Genomic DNA, 22,077 nt, shown 5'->3' with positions numbered 1-22,077 from the left:
AGGGTTAATATCCATTCCTGAACCTGCTGGCGTGGGTCCCAAGGCTCCTATACCTACTTTTGAAGGCAGTAATGAGAAGGGAGTATGGCCCAGATGGTGGGGGTCCTTGATGATGGATGCTGCTTTCCTGCAACAGTGCTCCTTGTAGTGTGCTTAATGGTGGGGAGGATTTTATCCATGGTTTTCTGGGCCATATCCACTACTTTTTGTAGGATTTTCCATTCAAAGGCATTGGTGTTTCCATATCAGGCTGTGATGCAGCCAGTCAATATACCCTCCATTGCACATCTATAGAAGTTTGTCAAAGTTTTAGATGACATGCTAAATCTGTGAACTTCGAAGAATGTAGAGGCACTGCCACGCCTTCTTTGTTATCACAGTTACCTGCTGGACCTGGGACAGGTTCTCTGAAGTGGGAACACTGAGAAAATGGAACAAAGTTCCTCTGGACCACAGACATCGACAATACAGACATCATACACAGCACCTAAAACAAAATATTACTACAAATAAGTTAAAATATAATTCAAGTTGCATGTAGTGCACAGCACAGGTAAATAGAAAACAGTACAGTAACAGCCCGTTGTCTCAGTGATGATGCCTTGATGGTGGCAGGGTATTCATTAGACTCACCGTCTGGGGGGAAGAAGTGATAACAGCCTACTCTTCCTCCCACCCTCCCCTGCCCCCCAGGACTGACAATCCTGGTCCTGATGCTCTTGTACCTCCTCCTTGACAGTAGTGGGTCAAAGAGATTGAAAGATGGGTGGTGATGCTCCTAGTAAAGGTCACAGATTGGGGGGTGGGGTGGGGTATGGGGTCAGAGACCCCTGTGATCCACGCAGTGGTTTGTTTGTTTGTTTTTTTTTAAACCAACCTCTGTAGGATCTTGCAGCTTCTGTACCACACAGTGATGCAGCCAGACAGAACACTCATGATGGTTCTCCTGTAGAAAGATGTTAGAATGGGGATGGGGGCATGGAGCCTTGCACACCTCAACATCCTCAGAAAGTGTAGATGCTGGCGTGCGTTCTTGACTAGAGTCCAGGTTGGGTCGTCCCTTATGTGCACACCAAGGAACTTGAATCATCAAGTGTTTGAAGCCTTCCTGAACAGAGGCCAGATACGTATTGATAGGGACTCTTGCTCACCGGCAATGATACAATTTCTAACACAGGAACAATTCCAAAGGCTCTTCTAGCAACAAATAGTAGATAAAAATGGATGCCAATATAATGGAAACTAATTTGATATTAGAAGGGTAGGCCAAAACCTGTGTGACTTGTGACATGCTAGAGATCGCAGAGATTAAGGCCCGTCAAAGAAAAATTCAATAATCAAGGTTGGAATGAATTGTGAATGAAGCAGGGAGAGGAGAGAACTGAAACTCACTTTTTGCAATTGTTGTAAATGAATCCCAGCTCATGTAGCACATTAAAATCACAAGCCGGTTAATTCATCCTTGGCTGCTCAGTGATGGACTCCACACCAGGAATGGAGTGTGGTGGGTGAAACTAGAGGAACTTGAAGAGCCAGCAGGGCTGACTATCAGATAACCATTCTGGCAACAGTTTGTGTAGAGCTGCAGCTGAGCGTTGTGGACATGTAGAAAACAAGATGCATTTGGAGCTTCCGATAAAGCTCAAGACTTCAGTTCATGCAACTTCATAAGTAGACCGTCCATTGAGAAGCAACCACTACGGAGGAACAACAAAACAGTATTGCTTTCCTAATTCTGCACATTGGCAAGCCAAGTTTGGACTATTTTTCCATTTCGAGAATTTTCATGTTAAGGATAGAGTACAAAAAAGGACAAAATATCATTTGTGATGTGGTGCACTTGTGGGAAAGACATTTCAATGCATTATTTAAACGTAGTTCTGTTAGAAATAGACAAGTTTTTGTTCATACTACATTTAAAGCCATAAACAACTGGTTCATTACCACTGGAAAACAATTGTACAAAGATCCATTTTAAATCTAAATTAATTCTAGCATAAATCATGATAAACATGTCAATATTAGCCTATTTTTTAATATTTTGAATTATAGAGATGGACTCATGCACTCAATTTTAAAATCAGTTTGTCTTTGGATAGCTTTTGCAATACAACAATGGACCAAAGACCTTCCAAATAAAACCAAATTACTGTGTACAATTCCCTCGGTCATTAAGGAATGCCCTGATGACCAGCACCACTGCAAGACTTTCACACTGCACAGCAAGCAGAGCCAGTTTATTACATTGTGCAAATGAAAAACCACATTTCCGTCAGCACTCTTGTAAAGTTGGAGTGCAGACCTCTGGGAATGATTTTTCCACCTGTTTATTGTGTCAAATCTCTATTAATAACATCATTGAAAGAAGTGGGCATCAAAATATAAATAGCTCCGTAGGCAGCATCTAGAAAACATAACATGGCATGATTTTACTTTACATCATAATTAGTTTCAATTTTTTTTCTACCTTATTAAATTTTTCAGTATGTGTTTTGCTAGATAATTTCCAGGAATAATTTAGAATCAGGTAAGAGTGGCCTTCCTTGAGCAAGAATTTATTACGTTTTGAGTCTAGTTTTGAAATTCCAGATTTAATTGAGCCTTAAATTCCTTAGCTACTATGATGGGATTTTAACAGGTCTCTTCATTACTTGTGCACACCTCTGAATTATTGATAATTTAACCACAATATGAACTGTATCCAAGATGGTCTTATAAATAGTACCAGTGCACATCTGATGTGGAATGAAACAATACTCCAGAATCAATCTCATCCCCCTCATCCCTCTTTCCATTAGCGAACAGCATTTAAGATGACCTCAGTAATGAATTGGGGAGTAACTGCAGGTTTAAAATTTTTTAAATTAGTTTATTATTCCGTTACCTTAGATCATTCTGACTTTCCTTTATTAAAGCCCAAAGCAGCTGGCTTTACTTTAAAATTTGGGGAGTCATTCATTAATCAATTAAACTTACAATGTTTAATTTGATTCCCCATCAGAATGCCAGATAGAACACGAACATTTCAAAGCTGATATCAATTCCAGCAAAACAATTTGCTCACTGTTACAATACCTGTTACGGTAATGTGATAAAAGCAACTATATCACTGATTTGCAGTAGCTGCACTAGACCCCATCTAGAGAAGCAAACAAGTAAACTACAGCACAAAGTAGATAAAATATGAGCAGTGATTATTGAAAAGATATTGGTGCCATTGGTACTTCAAAGTCTGACAAAGAAAAACAGTAACGTACATCTTCAAGTAATGGACGCAGTCAAGGGAAACCTGACGATTTCTACATTGGAATAGTATTTCCAACTATTAAATGTTATTAATATTTTTTGTATCTTGAATGGCTTATCTGGGAGTGTTTGTAAACGCAGGCTTGCTGGACAGTTTCAGGAGATCATATCCAACCTCAAATGCAAGACAACCTTGGAAAGATGCAACTGAAAACTAACAACTTGCATATTAGAACATGGAAAGCCATCAGTTTATGCTGTGACTTGACTGATTTGGACTGTCCCAGTAGCAGGAATTTAAGGCACATCAATTCAGCCGAACCTTGCCTGCCACCAGTGGTTTTGACCAGGGCTGCTTATCCCTCGCTCTTGCTGGATTCACAAACCGCATGGATTTTGTTGTTTGAAAAAAATACAGCCAAATATAAAACAAGTTGCTTTCTAAGTACTGAGACAAAGACCTGGGGGACAGCAGACTGAATTAGTCATTTTTGCCAGCTCATGCCCTTGATCTCCAGAAGAAAATGAACTTGTAGATTCTGTACTGCTATTGTCATTATTCCCCTTTATTCCAGATTAGGATAGTAGACAACTGTTCCTACTGGAAATTCAAAAACACTATCATTGAGCATTACTTTAAGATGCTCCAGGATGATCATCACTGCACCTGGACCATTTTTTTTTGTTAAAGAAATAAGAAAGCTTGATAATGACCAGAAAATGCTTGAGGTAAAATGTTGGTTAATAGGTGTCTTCGAATACTTTCACAAGATAACGAATCCAGACAAAGGGATAGATAGGTTTTGTTTTCTATCCAAGGATGACATTTTTGATGATGTACCACTTCCTTGGTATGGAGGTAACACCTGATGTTAAAGGCTCTTGGAAAAGGCAGAGCCTGAAATTCGGTCTGACCTCGGACAAGCATGGCATGTTACCATTCAGTTGTGGCTGCTACCTTAAGAGCCAGCATTTGATCTGTTGCAGCCGCCAAAGTGTCAATCACATCTGCAATTCCTAACCACCGATGCTAGAGAAAGGATATTTGAAGCTACGATGGTCCAGGAAATTTCAAAACAGTGAAACAAACCAACTATGTCCAAGTCTATAAGTAGTCTATAAGTTAAGGGGTGGGAAATTTAAAGCGGCGATGTTTTCTCCCCCATACAGGATAGCTGAATCTGGAAAGCACTGAGCACTATGGCATATAAAAAGTGCAAGAAAATGGAATTTGATGGGCAGTGACCTCCCCCCCCCACACACTGGATGAATAAATCCATATACATATTAGTGTTACATAATTTCATAGCACTGCTCCATAACAACCAAGCAGGAAACGAGTCCTAAAATAGGAACCTGGGCCTATTTCCAGGATGCACATTTTGTCAGCAAATCTTACAAGACTTTGTTCTCCTTGCATTAAACTCTTAGATGCCATGCCTTTCCAAAAACCAGATATTTCCTTAGCTCCATATTTCTTTTATTGTTAAGTTCAAAGTTCAAAATAAATGATCAAAGTACATATATGTCATCATATATAACCTGAGGTTCATTTTCTTGTGGGCATTCACAAATAAATTCAAAAAAACAATAGAACAAAGACTGCACATAACAAGATAGACAACCAATATGCAAAAGAAAAAGTAAAAATAGAAAATAAATAAATGCACATAAGTAGAGAACGGGAAAAGACGAATCCTTGAAAGTGAGTCCATGGATTGTGGGAACAGTTCTGTGTTGGGTGAGCAAGGTGGAGCGAAGTTATCTCCTCTGGTTCGAGAGCCTGATGGCTGAAGGATAATAACTGTTTCGGAACCTGGTGGTGTGGATCCTGAGCTCCTGTTCCTCCTTCCTGATGTCAGCAGTGAGGGGAGACCATGGCCTGGATTGTAAGGGTCCAGTGCCGATTTCCTGCGACAGTGCTGCATGTAGTTGTGCTCAATGTGGGAAGGGCTTTATCTGTGTTGGGCTGGGCTATATCCACTATTTGTACCCTCTCCATCTCTGATTCTCCGATGAGGACTAGCTCATGGACCACAGGTTTCCTCCTCCTGCAGTCAATTACCAGCTCCTTGGTCTTGCTGACATTGAGTGAGTGGTTGTTGTGGCACCACTCAGCCAGATTTTCAATCTCCCACCTACATGCTGCTTCTTCATCATTGTTTCAGCCATCGACAGTGCGGTCATCGGCAAACTTAAATATAGTTCTTTAGAATTGGCAAATAGTCTATAGTCCTTAGACCGGATCAATATACACAAACACCGAACTACAACAGAATGCAATTCTGAAATCATTCAATGAAAATTGTACTGAACAGTTTCAATCAATTTATGGTTTATAGTAACACTTCATTTACATATGGAAGTTATCAAAACTAAGTGAACTAATGGGAATATTCCTTTGTGAAAGATAAGCTTACTTTGCTAGCTGGAGGTTATACTAGTATTTGTTTGCTCAGATGGCAAAATTTGTCAACTAAAGGTGCATTGGGTTAAGGTTGCCAGCACTAGATTTATGTGAATTATGTGAATTTTGAATCAAATACCTTATGGCAAAACCCAAACAGAAAAAATTTCTATTAAAAGCTCAAGTGATAGCAAATGTATTCATTACTACCTTGTGTGCAACAATAGCTCGATTTTACAAACAATGTGTTGGCAGATTTTCGCTAAGTGAACACATTTTGTAGATCAGTTTTTATAGACCAACAGAAAACAGTTTCTCGATCTGTTTCCATCTCTGGAGACAAACTGTCAACGATGTCTTTTATAAACCTACTGATTCCCATGGTTATCAACTATACCTCTTTCCACCTGTAAAAATACTATTCTCTGTTCCCAGTTTCTTTGCTTCTACCGCATCTGTTCTCAGGATATCAGAGATGTCCTTTTCCTTTAAAGCATGGGGTTTCCCTCCCTCTACCTCTGATGCTTCCCTCATGCACATCTCTACATTTCCTGTACATCTGTGCTCACCCATCTTCCCACCATAGTGGTGGAGTACCTCTTGTCCTTACCTCCACCCCATCAACCTCCGTATCCAACACGTTATCCTCCACAATTTCCACCATCACCAAAGTGATCCCACCATAAAACATCTTTACCTCACCCCCCACTTTCTGCAGGGATCACTTCCTCCGCGATTCCCTCGTTTCTTTGTCCCTCTGCACGAATTTCCTTCTGAGCACTGATCTCTGCGAGCTGCCCAAGTGCTACCTGCCTATCCACCTCCTTCCTCACCTCTATGTAGGGCCAGAAAAATTCCTTCCAAGTGAGGCAACACTTCACCTATGAATCTGCTGGAGTTGTCTATTGTGTCTGGTGCTCCCAATGTGGCCTCCTCTACATTGGCGAGATCTGTTATAAACTGGGGGACCACTTCATCATGCACCCCCACACCATCTGCCACAAGCGGGATATCCCAATTCCCATTTCCCGTGCTGACATATCAATCCATCTGTGCCAAGCTGAGTCCACCCTCAGGGTGGAGGAGCAACACCTTATTTTCTGTCTGGGCAGCCTCCACGCTGATGGCATGACTATCGATTTCTCTTTCCAGTGAACAATTTCCTCCACTCCCACCCTCCCCCCCACTGCCCATTCTGACCTTTCGCTTCTCACCTGCTTAGTACTTCTCCCAGGGTCCCCCCCTCCTCCTATGGTGTATTCTCCTCTCCCATCAGATTCTTTCTTTCCCACACACCTGGCTTCACCTTTCCCTCCCCTCACCTTTTTATTCTGGAATCTTCCTCCTTCCTTCTCAGTCCTCAAGAGTCTTCTCCCAAAAGGTCAACTGAATCAGAATCAGGTTTAATATCATTGGTATACAGAGTGAAATTTGTTAACTTTGCAGCAGCAGTACAATGCAATACATAATTAAAAAATAGAAAAACTGAATCGCAGTATATTAAATAGTTGAGTTAAAATAAGTAGAGCAAAGACAAATAAGTAGCGAGGTCATGTTCATGGGTTCAATGTGCAGAGGGGAAAAAGCTCTTCCTGAATCACTGAGTGTGCGCCTTAAGGCTTCTGTTGTTCCTCCTCTGGGAAGAGAGCATGTCTTGGGTGGTGGGGGTCTTTAATGATTGTCACTGCCTTCCTAAGGCACCGCTCCTTGATGATGTCTTGGATACTGTGGAGGCTAGTACCATTGATGTAGCTGTCTAATTTTACAAGTTTCTGCAGCTTATTTTGATCCTGCGCAGTCAGGCCCCACCCCTTAACTAGATGGTGATGCAGCCACACTTTAAGTATACTCAATGTCTTGGCCTCTTCAGTGTGGCAATGAAATCCACAGACTCACAACCCTCTAAATTCCTCATCTGTTCTGAATGGACACCCCTGTTCTGAGGCTATGCCCTCTGTTCCTGGACTCCACTAACAGAAACTAGTCCACATCCACTCTATCTCGGCCTTTCAATATTCGATTGGCTTCAGTGAGATCCCCCTCATTCTTCTAAACTTTAGTGAGTACAGGCTCAGAGCCTTCAAATGCTCCTCAAACATTAACCCCTTCATTCTTTGAATCATTCTCAAACCTCCTCTGGACCCGCTCCAATGCTAGCACATCTTTTCTTACAGAAGGGGCCCAAAACTACTCAATACTCCAAGAGCGGTCTGACCAATACCTTATAATGCCTTGGCATTACGTCCTTACTTTTAGATTCTGGACCTCTTGAAATGAATGCTAACATGGCACGCCTTCCTCACCACCGACTCAATTTGAAGTTAACATTTAGGGAATCATGCACAAGGACGTCCAAGTTCCTTTGCACCTCTGATTTTTGAATTTTCTCCCAGTTTGAAAAATAGACTGCCTTTATTCATCCTACCAAAGTGCATGGCCATATACTTCCCTAAACTTTTTTTTGTCCCTTTTCCTAATCTGAGTCCTTCTGCAGATTGTTTCTTCAACTTTCTTCAACACCGACTACCCCTCCATCTATCTTTGTATCATCCACAAACTTGGCCACAAAGCCAACAATTCTGTCATCCAAATTATTGACACACAACATGAAACAGTCCCAACACCAGCCCCTATGGAACACCACTATTCGCTGTCAGCCAATAAGAGTAGACTGCCTTTATTCCCACTGATTAACGTCAACTGATTATCTATCCTGCCTGTCATTTCCTCAGAATTCCAACAGAATTGTCAAGCAATATTTCCCCTTAGGAAAATTGAGCTGACTTTGGCCTACATTATCATTTGTCACCAAGGTCTCCAAAAACATCCTTAATAATGGACTAACATCTTCCCAACCACTGATGTCAAGGTAACTGGCCTATAATTTCCTTTCTTCTGCTTCCCTCCCTTCTTAAAGAGTTGAGTAATATTTGCAATTTTCCAGTCTTCCATAACCATTCCAGAATCTACTGATTCTTGAAAGGCATTCACTGCTAATGCCTCCTCAGGCTCTTCACCTATCTGTCAGAACCCTTGAGTGTAATTCATCTGGTCCAGGTGACTTATCTACCTTCAGATCATTCAGCTTCACAAACTCCTTCTCCTTAGTAACTTCTGCTCTGATGCTCTTGAATTTCTGGCATAGTGCTGCCGTCTTCCACAGTGAAGACTGATGCAAAATGTCCTCTTTTGCTCTTATGCTGTCTTTGACTTGTGAGCCACAGCATTGCATTTGTTTTCCTTACTACTGACTCAACCTGCAAGTTACCTTGTACAGAATCCTTCACTCGAACTCCCAAGACCCTTTATACTTCCAATTCTGAATTCACCCATTTAGAAAAACGTCCACACAGTTATTCTATTAAAGTGCTTGACCATACACTTACCTATACTATTCCATATGCTTTTTTGCATATTTGCCTCATCTGTCCAAGGTCTGAAGATTCATTACTTCCTTAACACTCCCTGCTTCCCTGCCTATTTTTATATCATCTGCAAGCCACCAATTCCATCATCCAGAACGTTAACATAATGCAAAGGTAGTGAACCCAACATTGACTGTGGAACACTAGTTACCAGCAGCCAACCAGACAATTCCCCCTTTATTCCCATCTTTATCTTCTGCTAGTCATCCATTCTTCTGGCCATACTAGTATCTTTCTTGTAATAGCATTGGTTCTTATCCTATGTGGCATCTCGTCAATGACTTTCTGAAATCCTCAATTCCAACAGATTTGTCACACAAATTTTCCCCTTAAGGGAACCAGGGTGACTGTATTTGATCATATGCCTCCTAGTAACCCAAAACCTCATCCTTAGTAATGGACACCAACATCTTAGCAACCAGGCTATCTGGCCTATAATTTCCAGTCTTCTGTCTCTCTCCTTTACAGGTGCAGTGGTATTCAAGTTTTCCAGTCCTCTGCAAACATTCCCAATGTAGCGATTCATGTAAGATCACTAATGCCACTAAAATCTCTCCAGTTACCTCTTTCAGAACCATCTGGTCCAGCTTCCTAACAACTTTACTATTAATAATAGCCATTACACTCACCTCTGCTCTCTGACACGCACATTTTTTGGCATGCTGCCAGTGTCTTCTACTGAAAAAACTAATGCAAAATACTTTTTATTCATTTCCTGCACCATTTCTTCCCCTCTCTCAATTACATTTCCAGTGTTGCTTCAGCAGTCTGATGACCACTCTTGCCACTTTGGAAAATTTTTAGTATCCTCTTAATATTGGCTAGATTACCTTTTTATTTCATCTTTTCTCTCCTTGTTTTTTTGTTTTCTGTTGGCTTTTAAGAGCTGCCCATTTATTTTTGCTATTTTTAATGCTTTTTAGAACAGGGGCTCCCAACCTGCTGTCCATAGACCTCTTGCTTAACGGGATTGGCTGCTTTAGAATGTTTCAATGGGATGAACTATCCTGCATCTTTCAGAGGACTCCTAGAATCTCTAGCTATTGTTGCTCTGCCATCATCCCTAGTGTCCCCTTTTAATCATGTTTGGCCAGCACCTCTCTAATTTCCTTTATTCCACTGTAAAACTAATACACCTGAATTTAGCTTCTCCCTCAAATTGCAGGGCGAATTCAATTCTTTATGATCACTGCCTTCCAAGGGTTCCTTTACCTTCAGCATCCTAATCAAATATGGTTCATTACACAACACCCAATTCAGAGTTGCCTTTTCACTAGGGGGCTCTACCACAGCCACTCTAAAAAGCCATCTTATAGGATGCTAAAAATTCCTCATTATAGGATTCAGCACCAACCTAATTTTACCAATCTACCTGCATATTGAAATCCCTCATTACCATCATAACATTGCCATTTTTGTACATGCTCTATTTCCTGTTGTAACTTGTATTCCACAACCTGGCTGCTGTTTGGAGGCCTGTATAACTCCCATGAGGGAGTCTTTACCTACAAGGATTATACCTCTTCTGATCCTGTGTCACTTCTGTAGGGAATTGATTTAATCTTTTAACAAAGCCACTCAATCCTCACTGCTCACCTGCCTGTCCTTTTGATACGTGTATTTTTGAATTTTAAACTACCAGATGTCGTTTTCTTTCAACTATAACTGGACTCAATACATGCACACTTACAACTCAATCATACTTTATTTTACTTGTGCACAGGAACTGCATACCTATCACATTACCCTGAAGCCAGGAATGAAAAAAAACTTTTATACAGGATTGGCTCATCAGTTACAGTTATTGGCCATTTGGTAAGTAACCTTTGAATTCCTTACTTGCTAGATCAATCACCATTCACAGATGTTAAAAGTCAATGGAAGCTACAAGCTGATAACTGATGACACATTGAAGCTAAAGCAATTGCCCGAGTTGTTGGGTACATTTCACATCCTTCCATTATTCTCATCTCATTTGTATCTAGCACCCCCTGTGCAAAGGGAAGCCATGTTCTTCAAAGACCTTTCTAGAAAAGGTCTCACTTCAGAAGCCCATCTCATCTGCAGTATGCAGGGGTGTCTCCAGCAATGTCTCTTCAAAGGGCACTTGTCTGGGATGAGTACAAATGCCCCAGGCTATCCTTGCCTGGACATTGTTTTTAACCTTGAGTTACCACGACTCCCATACCCACATCATGCCTGTGAATTTCTAACTGTTGAAAGATCTACCTTGTGTATATTGCCTGCACTTAAATAGAGAACATTCATTCTTGGAAAACCATGAGACATAGGAGCAGAATTAGACAATTCAGCCCAGTGTGCTCCACCATTTCATCATGGCTGATCCATTTCCCTCTCTGCCAAATCTCCTACCTTCTCTCCATAACCTTTCACACCCTGACTAATCAAGAACCTATCAATCTCTGCCTTAAATGCACCCAGTGACCTGGCCTCCACAGCTGCCTATGGCAACAAATTCCACAGATTCACCATCCTCTGGCGAAAGAAATCCATCTGTTCTAAATGGATATTCCTTTATTTTGAGGCTGTGCCCTCTGGCCCTAGACTCCCCAAGGAAATATCTTCACATCCACTAACTAGGCCTTTCGACAGTTGACTGGATTTAATGAGATCCCCTCATTCTTCTAAATTCCAGTGAGTACAGGCCTAGAGCCTTCAATTGCTGCTCATATGACAAATTTCATTCCTGGAATCATTCTTCTGTGAACCCTCCCGAATGTCAGCATGTTCTTGGAAAAAGGTGCTCAAAAACTGCTCAATACTCCAACTGAGGCTTTACCAGTGGTTTATACAACCTCAGCATTACATTCTTGCTTTTATATCCTGGTCCTCTTGAAATGAATGCTAACATTGCAGTTGCCTTCCTCTTCACTGATTTAACCCACAAATGAACCTTTGGGGAATCCTTTATGAGGGCTCCCAAGTCCCTTTGCACCTTGAATTTTTGGATTTTCTCTTAGTTTAGAAAATAGTCTTTCATTTCTTCTACCAAGTGCATGACCATACACTTCACAACTATTCCATTTCCTATTCCCCCCCCATTCTTCTCACTTGTCTAAGTCCTTCTGCAGCTTCTCTGCTTCAACACCACCAGCCCCTCCACCTATCTTCATATCGCCTGCACACTTGGCCACAAAGTCTTCAATTCCTTTATCCAAGTTATTGACAAACAACCTAAAAAGATGTGGTCCCAACACAGACCCCCGAGGACCACCACTAGTCACCGGCAGCCAAACCAAAAAGGCTCCCTTTACGCCCACACTTTTACTTCCTGGGAATCAGCCGAAGTTCTATTCACGCCGGTACCTTTCCTGTAATACCCCGGGCTCTTCTTTAGCAGCCTCATGTGCAGTACCTTGTCAAAAGCCTTCTGAAAATCCAAGTACACGTCCATCAATTCTCTGTTGTCCATCCTGTTGGAATTCTTTGAAGAAAGAGCAATAGATTTGTCAGGCAAGGTTTTCCGTTAAGGAAACCGTATTGACCGTGGCCTATTTTGTGAAGTGCCTCCAAGTACCCCAAAACCACATCATTAACAATGGACTCCATCTTCCCAGCCACTGGGTTCAGGCTAACTGGCCTGCAATTTCCTTTCTTCTGCCTCTCTCCCTTCTTGAAGAGTGGAGTAACATTTACAATTTTCTAGTCCTCTGGAATGATGCCAGAATCTTTTGATTCTTGAATTATTACTAACGTCTCCACAATCTCTCAAGTCACCTCTTTCAGAACCCTGGGGTGTAGTCCATCAAGTCCAGGTGACTTAACTTCAGGCCTTTTGCTGCTTGTAAACATCCCCATTCTCAACCCCACCACTCTGGTTCCCACTACCCTACCAAACTAGTTTAAACCCTCCCCAACAGCCCTAGCAAATCTGTCTGCAAGGACATTGGTTCCGCTCAGGTTCAGGTGTATCCCATCTCTTTTGTACAGGTCACATCTTTCCCAAATATGACCTGCAGAAAATCTGAAACAACCCCCCAGCACCAGTTCCCCAGTCACACATCTGCCAAATCATTCTGTTCGGTCCTGATGGCACTGGCAGCAATCCAGAGATGTACCCCAGAGGTCCTGTTTTTGTTTTCTACCTAGCTCTCAAAATTCTCTTTAGGACCCCCACTTTTCTTTGGTACTAACATGTACCAAGACACCCGGTTGCTCACCCTCCCCCTTTAAAATGTCGTGAATGCAATCCAAGGCATCCTTGATACTAGCACCTAGGAGGCAACATACCATCTTGGTCTATCATGTCAGACTCTCCTATCTGCTCTATGAAATCTCTCACCACTGCATTTCTCCTTTGAGCACTTCCCTTCTGAGCCAGTGCCAGCAATTGTTGCTGCAGCTCTGCTGTTATGTACAGAATGGTATAACTGTTATTGAGAATGGCCAGATGGTTGCTCTGTACCAGCTGCCCGCATCCCTTCCCTCTCCTGAGGAACCCATTCACCTGCCTCCTGCAACCTAGGAGATACTTCCTCCCTGTCATCTTAGTTTCCCTTATGAGTCAAAGGTCAGCCAGTTGCAGCTCCAGTTCTTTAACACGTTCTGAGAGGAGCTGCAGTTTGGTGCACCTGGTGCAGATGTGGTTATCGAGGAGGCTGGAGGCCTCCCAGATCTCACACAGAGAAAACAGTCTGTGGAGCCATTCTTACCAGTTCAACTACACATTGGCAGATGAAGATGGAGGAAAAGCTTACCAGATACCCATGTTGCTGACACCTGTTGAGCCAAAGCCAACAGTCGCCCCACTAACACTGCCCCAATCCAACAATGGCCACTGTTCACACTGAGAATATGGCTATGAAGCGCCAACCTTTAAAGCAGTCTCCTCAACCCGGGTGAAGACACTTCACCTCCGAACTCCGATTGGCTGCTGTTCAAGCTCGAGGATTGTATTCACCATCCTTTACAATTTCATCTATGTTGCCCTTAAATTCTTATCTCTTTCTAAACATTACTTTATTCTGTATTCTGGAGACTACTGCAAGCTCTTCTACACTTTTTTTTTATTTTATCCATATTTTTTCCAAACTGTTTAACACACACACACACTATAAAGCCCAACCCCCAACCTTAGTTATGCAGTTTACTAGGACCCTGGTCCCAACGTGGCTCAGCTGAAGCCCATCTCATCAGAACAGCTTCTTTCCTCAGAAACTGGTGCCAATGTCCCACAGATTTAAACCCACTTCTCCCACATCCAACTTCATATCTTATTAACCCAATACCAATTTTTTTCTGGGCTCAGGTAACAGTCCAGAGATTATGACCTTATAAGTTGTTTAAATGTCATCCCTGGCTGCTCAACTTTCTTCAGCAGAACCTCTTCTTGTTCTTCCCATGTCATTAGTGCCCTATGGACAACTAGATCCTTCCCTTCCCACTCCAAATTTCTGTGAAGATCAGATGAGATGTCCTGAACCCAAGCACCAGGAGAACAGTTTTTGGGTCTGTCGAATTCTTGACAGAATTTTGTCTATTCCTATCTATACTATCCCAATTACTACATTTCTCTTCCTTCCTCCTCTTGAATGCCTCCTGAACTAGTGTCATGGTTCAGTTACTGATCCTTCCTACACCCCCCATTCTCATCCTTCGAGAATAATAATCACTGACCTGTTGAGCAAGCCCAAGGGCTGAGACTCCTCCAGCACAACTTCTTTGATCCCTCTGCCTCCCCAAGTCACACCCCTTTGTCCCCATGTGCAAGCTTGCCAGATTTCCTACATAAACGGCCAGATAAAAAGTATTTCCTTAACAGATGTGCACTGAGGCTCTGAAAGTGTTCTAGTGCTACATAAATCTACACAAATAGTTCCATTATTTAGAAAAATTAAATGTGATCATTTAAACTACAAGTATTAACACTACTTGCATTGACTTGGCAGTCAATTCTTGGATTTTAAGAGCTATTGAAATCATTTGAAAGCCATTTATTACTCAAGGAAAAAATTGACCATTATTCAAAATTTTGATTTTCTTACAGTAAAAACTGTTTTCAAAAGAATGCTTCATAACAAACATCTACTGGAATGCACAAATTAGGAGTTACTATGCAGATACAGATGCATAAAATCACCCAAATCCCTAAAGGAATTTTTCATTCGAATTCCCTTCATTAGTATTAGCATATCTAAACATTTCTATGTCAGACCCAAGACAGAGCCAGACAAGATTCTGAATAAATGCATCCAAAACACCAAAAGGGTTCACTTGTGAAATTAGTCATTGTGGCACATCTGCTAAACCAGCAGAGATCATACAAGTTTTTCCAAATTGCTACTCTGCATGAAGTATATTCCAATGCATTTGAAAGTGAAGGAACAGCATCCACTCAGCAATTTTCATGTATTGTACCCACTGTATTTTAAAAACTACAAAGGCAACTGCCAGCGAGTTAGAAAACAAATGCTTGAAATCCAGGTCAGGCAGAAGAGAACATGTTAACACTTCAGACTATTCATTAGCAGTTGGAAAGAAAGCAAAATTTCATTAGCAGGGAAAGTCCAGGGAAGGGTAAAACAAAATAAAATTGTCCTCATCTCACCCATTGTTTTGCCCATCCCTCCCTCACCTCTGCAACTGAAGTAATTTTTCTTCCCAATTCTGATCAGGGTCTTGGACTTGAAATGCTAATTCCACTTCTTTCCACAGATGCTGCCTAACCAGCTGAGCATTTCCTGTATTGTTTTTATGTCACATTTCTAGGATCAATTTTTGTGTTGATTCAGAAGTTTCAAACCATTTTGTAGTAACAATGCTACAAGTATAGTCAACGAATTAGACATCTGCATGTTCATTTCAGAATGAAGCAAGCACGGGATACAGCTAGCTAAATGATCATGCATTTGATAGAATGCATGAGAAATACTCTTTGGAGCACAAGGATCATTGCTGTCAACTCAAATGTACTGTTTACAGAAGCAATAATTCCCTTGAACCCAATTCACCATAACATTCCTGAAGTTCTAGAAGACAAGAAGTATGCCACTAAACTATTCCTTTCTTCCCTGAGAATAGTATTTAGTGGCACTCAAATGCCAATTTAGATTTTTCAGTAGTGGCATTGTACTTGTCTTGTTGTAGAGTGAGTCCCATAATAAAGATACATAATTCAATTAGAAATCTTGCAGCTGCATGAGTTATCAACTCTCCAGGACAGTTTCAATATCAAAATAATCCCCCCCCCGCAACTATTTTCCAAGGTAGAATTAAAAGAATCAGTTGTTCACAAGCAGAACATTTAATCTTCTTTAATGCACACCAGTAATAATAAAATTGCAATACATTTATGTAAAATAAATGTTCCAGTTTATATATACAGAAACAGACTGTACATACCCCTCCCAGACCCAACATCACAAAACATACAGGCAAAGCACTGCCCAGCTAAACAAGCACAGCTGTGCATCTAAAATCTTAACTGCTCTGTGTTGAAGAATGTTACTTTAATCCATCCTGGACTATTTGAAGTGTTGCAAGCAAGCTGACAGATGCTCTCCATTTATGTTTAAGCATTGTAGCTCACCCCACAATGCTTTGAAGGTCATGAGCAAGTCACTGAACTTGTGATGAGAAACTTCCATTCATTGCCCCTTCCTCATAGTCCATTTGGCAGAGGATCATGTTATTCTTCAGAAAAAATTTGTCTCCCACACAAAACCTAGAGAAAATTGCAAGGTACACTGGTGAGCTTGACATTTCACAATTCATATTCCACAACAATGTAATTTGGACCAGAGTGCATAACATTGGAGTTTGATACCACTGTATTTAATCATAGCACTGAATATGTTTATATACATTTTAAGTTTTATAGCTCAGTATCAGAAGGAAGTTTTTACAATTCCACCTGGCATATTTCAAATGCAAAATACTATTGATAATTTCCAACATGCTTTCAGCAAACAATACTGCACAGACCAAAATCAGTTCTGCATTGCAAGATCTTGAAATTAAACTGCTGTGTACCTACAATAGATGCAGATTCAAGTTCACTGGCTGCTATCACTAGCGCATTGAAGATTTTAAACATATCACACATTTCCTGATTATGGAAGGCAAATTACTGCCTGTAGTAAACATGATTGAGCAGGTTTTCAGAATGAGGTCTCCTGGTAGACGTCTATGATCTTGAATGGTCAAATCTGCTTTCAGATTTTCCAGATCTAGCCTGTCTGTAGTAGGTTACCATATGATAAACTGGTGACCAGAAGGTTCCCTGCTGCTATTCCTGTAAATGCTTTAGATTTGCTCAGATTTTTGTCAGAAGACATCTTAATTGGCCTCTTAACTGGTCAATCTCCAGAGTGCTCAGGAAAATCAAGAGGTTGGAATTTCTGGCTTCTTGTCAGCCAAAGGCAATATAGAAAAGCAAACAGACTCTTTCCAACCCAATACATGCTACTGAAATGCTCAAGACATGTTAAAATTTCACAAGTTAACCATTTATTCTGCAGAATTTCCTTCCCTTAAAAGCAACTCAAAAGGCATGTTCAATTGTTGTCAATTAGAATTCATGCAATGCCTGTTACCATGTAAAACATTCAGTTTAACACCTGCCCACATTTAGGGATTAAAGATTGGTAAACTTTAGAAGGACAATTGGAATCACAAAACAAACATTCCAGCTGGGTGTATTATAGACAATAGATGAAGCCTACATGTTTAATTACTAACATAAGGCAATTGCTCTCCCAAACCTACCTCTGATTGCAAAGTTGACAGGCAAAGCAGTCCAAGTGGTAGACATTATCACGGGCTCTCATCACCATCTCAAAAGCAGGAATCAGTTTACTGCATGCTGCACAATTCCCAGTGGTACCAAAGAGCCTAGACAAATAAAACGATGTAACATGCAATGAGAAAAAAGGTAATTGGATAAAAAGCAAAACCTAAATTTAGGGCCTTGATCTTGTACTGCAGTTATTAATTGATGTATCTTATTAAGTAAAGAGCAATTAGGCAGAGTGGTGCCTTCTCTTCAGAAGTTTAGTTTCAAGCCTTATTAGCATTCAAGGCAATGGTTCCCTTCAGAGTGTAGATTATTGCAAGGCACATCATACAAATCACCACCACTTCCATTTGCTTGTGGACAAGGATCCTAGAGCACTACTAAGAACAAATAATCTCTTGATCTTGACTATTCAGATGTTAACCACCTAGCAAGCAAATGTTTAGAGACTACACAAGGTGCATAAAATGCCAAACACCCCAGAAGTCTTAATTCTGGGCTGTCAAGGAGCATCTGTGGAGAAAAACATTTTGGGTCAATGAACTTTCATATGAGGGAGAAATGGCATTGTTTTTGCCTTTCCCCTTTATGTTTAATGCAGGACTGCAAAGATATGGAAATCTGCACTAAACATGAACAATCAAGGAAAAACCCAGTGACATTAAAGCCTGATTTATACTTCTGCGGCAATGCGTCGCCGTAAGTACTGCGTCGCTGCAAACCCTACGCAAAGCCAACGCAGAACCCTACGAGAGAGCCTGTGTTGCTGCGACGCGCACCTCCCCAAAATGTAACCGCGCGTTGCAGCAACACAGACTGTAAGAACTCCGATTGGTCACATCGCATTTCATCCTATGCTGCAATAGCTTCCCACTGGGCGACTGAAGGGCAGGGAAGGAACTCTGGCTGCAATGCTTTCCATAAAGCTTTACAGACCTCCGAAATTATGGAGGACACATTTGCTTTTACAAAAAAAGACGCTCGCGTCTTGTTTACCCCAAGAAAGACTACCATGACCATGAAGCCTTGCACAGGCAGGTGAGTGCGCATGCGTGACATGTGTGAATTGCAGAGCGACGCAGACACACCAACGCACAAGTATAAATGCTCACAACACACGCAAGTCACTTGCATAGGTTACGGTGTCCAGTTAACGCAGAAGTATAAATCAGGCTTAAGGCTACGTCCACACTAGACCAGATAATTTTGAAAACGCCGGTTTTGCATAAAAACAACAGGCATCAACACTAGGTTTTTAAAAATACCCCTGTCCACATTAAAATGGATATTTGGGCAAATCTCCTCCTACTGGGCATGCGCAGGACACACGGAAAACAAGCAAAGAGGAAACTGGATACTTGGTGCACATTTACCCAGTTATGGACTAGAAAAACTTAAGGAAATTGCCAAATGAAAGACTTGGTGAGCATTTGTCCAGAAACATTTCCTACAGCCGTAGTCTCTTCACCGATGAAAGAGACGATAGCTACAACTAAATGCAATAAGGCTTGTTACTGGGCATGGGTGAAATTTGCTGTTACCTCATTTGTTTGCCTTTACTTTTGCCACATCTTTGTGTATTATTTTTGCTGTATTTAACATGTGCAATAAAACAAGTTACTGGGCAAAAGTGACAATTGCATCTATTGAATGTTTGCACAAGCAATACATTAATAAAGCACCTTGTTAAATGTATGAAACATGTCTGGATCAGTGTTATCTTGTACTTCCATACAATGTTACATTAGGATGTTACACATCTATTGTCAGATATTGCTGTTGTGGTGTTGGAGGTTGCGTTCCAGAAAACAATGAAATGCCATGCTGCTGCCAACATTTGTTCCGGCAAGTCATGACAGCGGTTTTAAAAATATCTGGCATAGTGTGTACGGGATAACCGGCTATTAGACATTTTCAGATTTATTCACTCTGGAGGGAGTTTCTGAAAATCTCCATTTTTGGGGGAGGAAATCGCCATTTTAGTGTGGACTGAGGGTCAAAACGAGGAGAAAAAGCTTTGCTTACGGATTTATCCGGTCTAGTGTGGACATAGCCCAAAACAGAAGCTGAAAATTGTGCAAAGCCTCTAATGCTGCCTGCCTGAATAGTTCAACACTTCTGTTTGAATGGCAGGGAGCCTTCTCATTATATAGTTTCTAATTAGCACATTAGTTGGATGCAGCTTAGGTGTCGCTTAAAACATTAAGAATTTCCCCCCTCCAAAGACAATCAGAATACACCTCATTCCTGAAGTATGAATCAAGTTGCTTACTTTATTCAACTGTGTTGACTCAAGTCCGCAAGAGTCATCTATCAATGTTCAGTGATGTACTGGTGCATTCTTAAATTTACGCTTGCCCCATTCTCCCAAATGGAGAATATCATATACAAGTTACATTACCCACACTTCGGAACAAAATCCCTGAACACTTCCTGGAGAAAGCATACCATCTTTCTGCCCACCAAGCCTTAAAGTTGGCATCAAATCCATACGCAGGTCAAAATTACAAATGAATTTATATACCTTAAATTTAAAAAATAGCACATCTGTAATTCCTACATATTAACAGCCCCTTCCCCCACCCTCAAAAAGCAAATTGGTTCAAACTCGCATATTAATCTGGTGCTCCCAATGGTCAAAAACTTGGTGTAATTAGTCTAGTAATTAGAGTGAACCAGATGTTAGTGCAGGTGGTAATTGTCTAATCACCTTTGCAATGGTGTTTGTTATTTAGAACTATTTACATGCTCCATTCCCTCAGGTTATTGGTGGTGTGAGGAGGAGACTGATAACATGCATCTCTATCTCTTGGTAAAGCATCCCATTTCAAATTTTAACTTCATTCAAATATCTGCATTGGTAGCTTTAAACAGCACTTTGAGAACCATTGTACTACAATCCAAATTACTTCTTGCTAATTGTCCCTAGTCACCCAGTTTTTTTTTACTCCACTGGAATCAAATTTAGCATCACAATTTCATACATTACAGATCCCAATCCAAATACAACAGATTTATAGGGCAATCCATATTCCAGAAATCCGCATGCATTACTCGCTCTTCATCTTTAATGAATCTATCAATCCACTTCTTCAGACATGATCAAAGCTTCAGATTAGTAAATGCTCCAGCATCATCTTCCAAAGGATTGTTCTGGGAAACCTTGGTTGGAATGGCTGACCCAGGAGTTTGTGCCTATTTCATGGGCCATCAGCCCTTGTTTTCACCTGGCTAAAAGGTGATGTTCCATGCTTTAGCATCACAAATGTTCCTTCAATTAAAGGACTTTCTTCCTTCTCATTTGCACTCAAGGGCCCCACTTGTACAGAACATTTTTCTCCTCAAAGTTCATACAATGTTTGACATCCAATATCCAGCCCCACACCCAACCATTTATCACCATCCTTTGGATTCTTGTACTTCACTTTCTTGATAAACATTACGAGAATAGACCTTTTAATCCTTTAGTTTTAGTTGACCAACATACTAATTCAATAAATTCTCCACCCTCAGATCACACTGTTTTTAAAATCGATATTTTATGACGAATACCAAAGACATGTGCAGATCAACTGACTGGAATGTTCAACAATATCCTTAACCTCCTGCTTCGGCAGTGAGGTACCCAACTGCTTCAGGCAGACTTCGATTACACTGGTGCTGAAGAACATAGTCACCTGCTTCAATGACAATTGTCCAGTAGCACTTACATCCACTATGACGAAGTGTTTTGAGAGGTTCGTGACAAAACACCAACTCCTGCCTGAGAAACACCAATTTGTTTACTGTCACAACAGTACGTGTCATTTAATTGGCTACTCGCTCAACTCGAACATTTGGAGAGTGTAGATTTATACACCAGGATGCTCTCATGGACTACAGCTCAGAATTCAATATCATCCCCTCAAACTTGCTCAACAAGCTTCAAGACCTAGGCCTCAATAGCCCATAAAGCAACCAGATCCTTGATTTCTTTACTTGCATACACCAGTCAGTTTGGATTGGCAACATCTCTTCCACAATTTATTTCAGCACAATTGCACAAGGCTGTGCACTCAGTCACAAGTGTAAAGTGAGCAGAGCAGGTGGCCAAGGCCAAGCACAGCTCCAATGCCAGACTTGTTTGTTGTTGACACCAGTGTCATTGGCCGACTCAAAGGTGATGAATCAGCATATAGGACAGAGATTGAAAATCTAGCTGAGTGGTGCCACAACAACCACCTCTTGAAAATGTCAAGACAACC

General features: G+C 41.1%; 1 protein-coding gene across 2 annotated transcripts in view; it reads right to left on the bottom strand.

Moving 5' to 3' along the window:
* Window positions 1–16,337: 16,337 nt before the first annotated feature.
* Window positions 16,338–22,077, bottom strand: part of lmo1 (LIM domain only 1) — a 52,892-nt gene continuing 47,152 nt past the window's right edge. For both annotated transcript variants that reach the window (XM_063063179.1, XM_063063181.1), the window contains exons 4-5: window positions 17,806–17,931; window positions 16,338–16,762 (exon numbers count right to left, since the gene is read on the bottom strand). In XM_063063179.1, the coding sequence (XP_062919249.1) occupies window positions 16,657–16,762; window positions 17,806–17,931 (232 nt within the window). In that variant the 3' untranslated portion in view covers window positions 16,338–16,656. The remainder of the gene's footprint in view (window positions 16,763–17,805; window positions 17,932–22,077) is intronic.

The sequence above is a fragment of the Mobula hypostoma genome, chromosome 11 (genome assembly GCF_963921235.1).
Source record: "Mobula hypostoma chromosome 11, sMobHyp1.1, whole genome shotgun sequence".
Classification (NCBI taxonomy): Eukaryota; Metazoa; Chordata; class Chondrichthyes; order Myliobatiformes; family Myliobatidae; genus Mobula; species Mobula hypostoma.
This window is presented reverse-complemented; position numbering and strand designations above follow the sequence as displayed.